Source organism: Lithobates pipiens, unplaced genomic scaffold (assembly GCF_037356315.1).
Source record: "Lithobates pipiens isolate NorthernLeopardFrog02 unplaced genomic scaffold, aLitPip1_a1.2 Scaffold_27, whole genome shotgun sequence".
Lineage (NCBI taxonomy): Eukaryota > Metazoa > Chordata > Amphibia > Anura > Ranidae > Lithobates > Lithobates pipiens.
In genome coordinates this window covers 121,905,901-121,908,451 of record NW_027507788.1, presented here as the reverse complement: position 1 = coordinate 121,908,451, position 2,551 = coordinate 121,905,901, and the positions used below count along the sequence as shown (strand labels likewise).

The 2,551-nt window shown below is 55.5% G+C and overlaps 1 protein-coding gene across 1 annotated transcript; it reads right to left on the bottom strand.

The window, feature by feature from the left end:
- Positions 1 to 420: 420 nt before the first annotated feature.
- LOC143932981 (uncharacterized) lies at positions 421 to 2,292 on the bottom strand. The gene is made up of 3 exons (XM_077455904.1): positions 1,692 to 2,292; positions 650 to 1,608; positions 421 to 540 (listed from the first exon to the last, which is right to left on the bottom strand). The coding sequence occupies exons 1-3, from the start codon at positions 2,290 to 2,292 to the stop codon at positions 421 to 423; spliced, it is 1,680 nt and encodes a 559-aa protein (XP_077312030.1).
- Between the last annotated feature and the right edge of the window lie 259 nt (positions 2,293 to 2,551).

Here is a 2,551-nt window from a genome sequence, read left to right as displayed (position 1 = left end):
CTGGAGACCCAAGGACCACAGATCCACCCCCACGTCGTTCAGGTGTACCCCATCTACCCTTAGGTACCTCCATGTGTCCACCTCCAGCACTGCGTGTCGCACAGCCAGCCCCCCATTGCGTACCACGAAACGGCTGATGTCTTGATTCACCTTCCTTGTTTATCTTTTCTACGGACCTGGCAAACCTCCATGTGGACCTGGCGACCATGTCCGACCACACTATGATCATCCCAGGAAACGCCGCCCTAAGGTGCAGGAAATCGTATTTGATGTCTCTTGTAATGTCTAACTTGGTGCGCAAGCCCAGGTCATTACCCCCTAAATGTAACACCAATACATCCGGGGGCCTATCAAAACCCGCGAAGCAATGCACCTCGTGAACCATCCTGCTCCAAAGCATGCCCGGGAACCCAAACCATTTTATGTAAGCCTCCCTCCTTGAGATGCCCAGTTGCCGACCCTCCGGTCTGACATCACCCCTCCTGGCTCCCCAGCACACATACGAGTGCCCCATAATCCAGACCAACCCTGGTGGACCACCTGAAAGAAAGAACAAAAAACCACATAACAGTCACAGGACGTTCACAACACAAACCCATGCTGACAGCCCCCCCCCCCCCCCCCCATCGCTATCCAACTAAACACACACCAATTCCGGTCTAACATAGGACCGAAACCTCCGCGATTCCCACCAGCCGATCCTTTTTACCGATTCCTCGTCCAATCCCCATCGGACTGCTTCCGTCGCGGCCCCGATCCTGAACGAATGGGAGGAAAAATTTTCCCCCCCTAAACCCAAGGCCAGTAAACATTTCCGAAAAACCGCTATGAACTGGAATCGCGACAAAAATTCCCCCCGTTCGTGCAGCAGCAACGGACCCAGCAGAGCCGGTCGGCAATCCAAAAATTCACGCAGGACAAGAACCGGACACAGATGGCAGCCCGGAATTGTGAACACCACAACTTCCTTGCCCTTCCCATCCTGATCCGTTTTGGACCTGCATACCTTCATGGTTACCCTGTCAGTCAAGCAAGCAACCTCCTCCACAAACAAACCTCCCCGCCCCCGCTTAGAAGGGCCGACCAATTCCCCTATTCGGAATGCCCCGAAAAAGGCCAACACAAATGCGGCTCTAAACAACACAACCTCGTACCCCGAGGCACACACCACCTTCAGCTTTTCACAAATCCTGCCCAATAATTCAAATGACACCGGCCTCCTGTCGTCCTTTACCTGGCGACCCTTCCGGTAACCCTTCACCGCCTGACGCACCCAAAAATCTTTCGTTAAGTCCGGCTCACCACTCAGCTTGAGCCAGAACGCCAAACCAGCCAACTTCCGCCCCACACTGGCCACCGATATGCCGTCCTCCAAATTCCGAGCTACAAAGTACAGCACCAACAGCCTATGATCCCGCACTTCCGCCTGCACCTGCCCACACAAGGCTTCCCACTCATCCCAAGTCCTCTCGTACGCCGACCACGTTTCCCCACTCACCGACCTTCTGATCCAATCGGAGACTCTTCCAACGCAAGCCTCCACAGTCCCTCTGGGCAGGGGATCCCGTGTTCCTCCGCTGCAGGAGCCAACTCCCAGAATTTGTCCCACTGGAAATGAGAGAGTGCATCAGCTATAACGTTTTCTACCCCCGGCAAATGCACTGCATGTAGAAAGATGTTTAGTTGCATACAGCGAAAGACCAAATGGCGCAGCAAGCACACCACTGGCGGAGATGCCGCCGACATTCTGTTCAGCACCTGCACCACCCCCAAGTTGTCCACATGGAAACGCACTTTCCGATCCCGGAAAGCTTCCCCCCAAAGCTCCACAGCCAGCACCACTGGAAAAAGCTCCAGCAGCACCATGTTCCGCAGCAGCCCCCCAGATCTCCAGGACGTGGGCCAGGGGCCCGCACTCCATGCCCCTTGAAAGAAAGCCCCAAACCCAGCTGCCCCAGCCGCGTCCGTGTAGAGTTCCATGTCGAAGTTACTCACTGGCCCCAACATCCACAACGCCCTTCCATTGAATTGCTCCAAAAACATGTGCCAAATCCGAAGGTCTTCCCGATATGCCTTCGACAAGCTCACGAAGTGTTTCGGGGAAACCACCCCACCCGTACTGGCCACCAACCGTCGACTGAAAACCCGTCCCATCGGTATAATCCGGCATGCAAAGTTTAACTCCCCCAGCACAGACTGAAGAGTCCTGAGCTGAACTTTGTGAACGCCTACCAACCTCCGTATCTCCTCCTTCAATGCCTCCAGCTTGTCTACCGGCAGCCGGCACTCCATAGCCCCCGAATCCAAAACTATGCCCAAAAAGCTGATTACCGTGGTCGGCCCTTCCGTCTTGTCCGGGGCCAGAGGAATGCCAAAACTCTCCGCCACCCGCTCCAGCGTCGTCAACAGCACTGCACAGATCGCCGGTGAGCCGGGTCCCACGCACAGGAAGTCATCCAGATAGTGGATGACCGAACTCACTCCCGCGACGTCTCTGACCACCCATTCCACAAAGGAACTGAAACGCTCGAACAACGCACAGGACACGGAG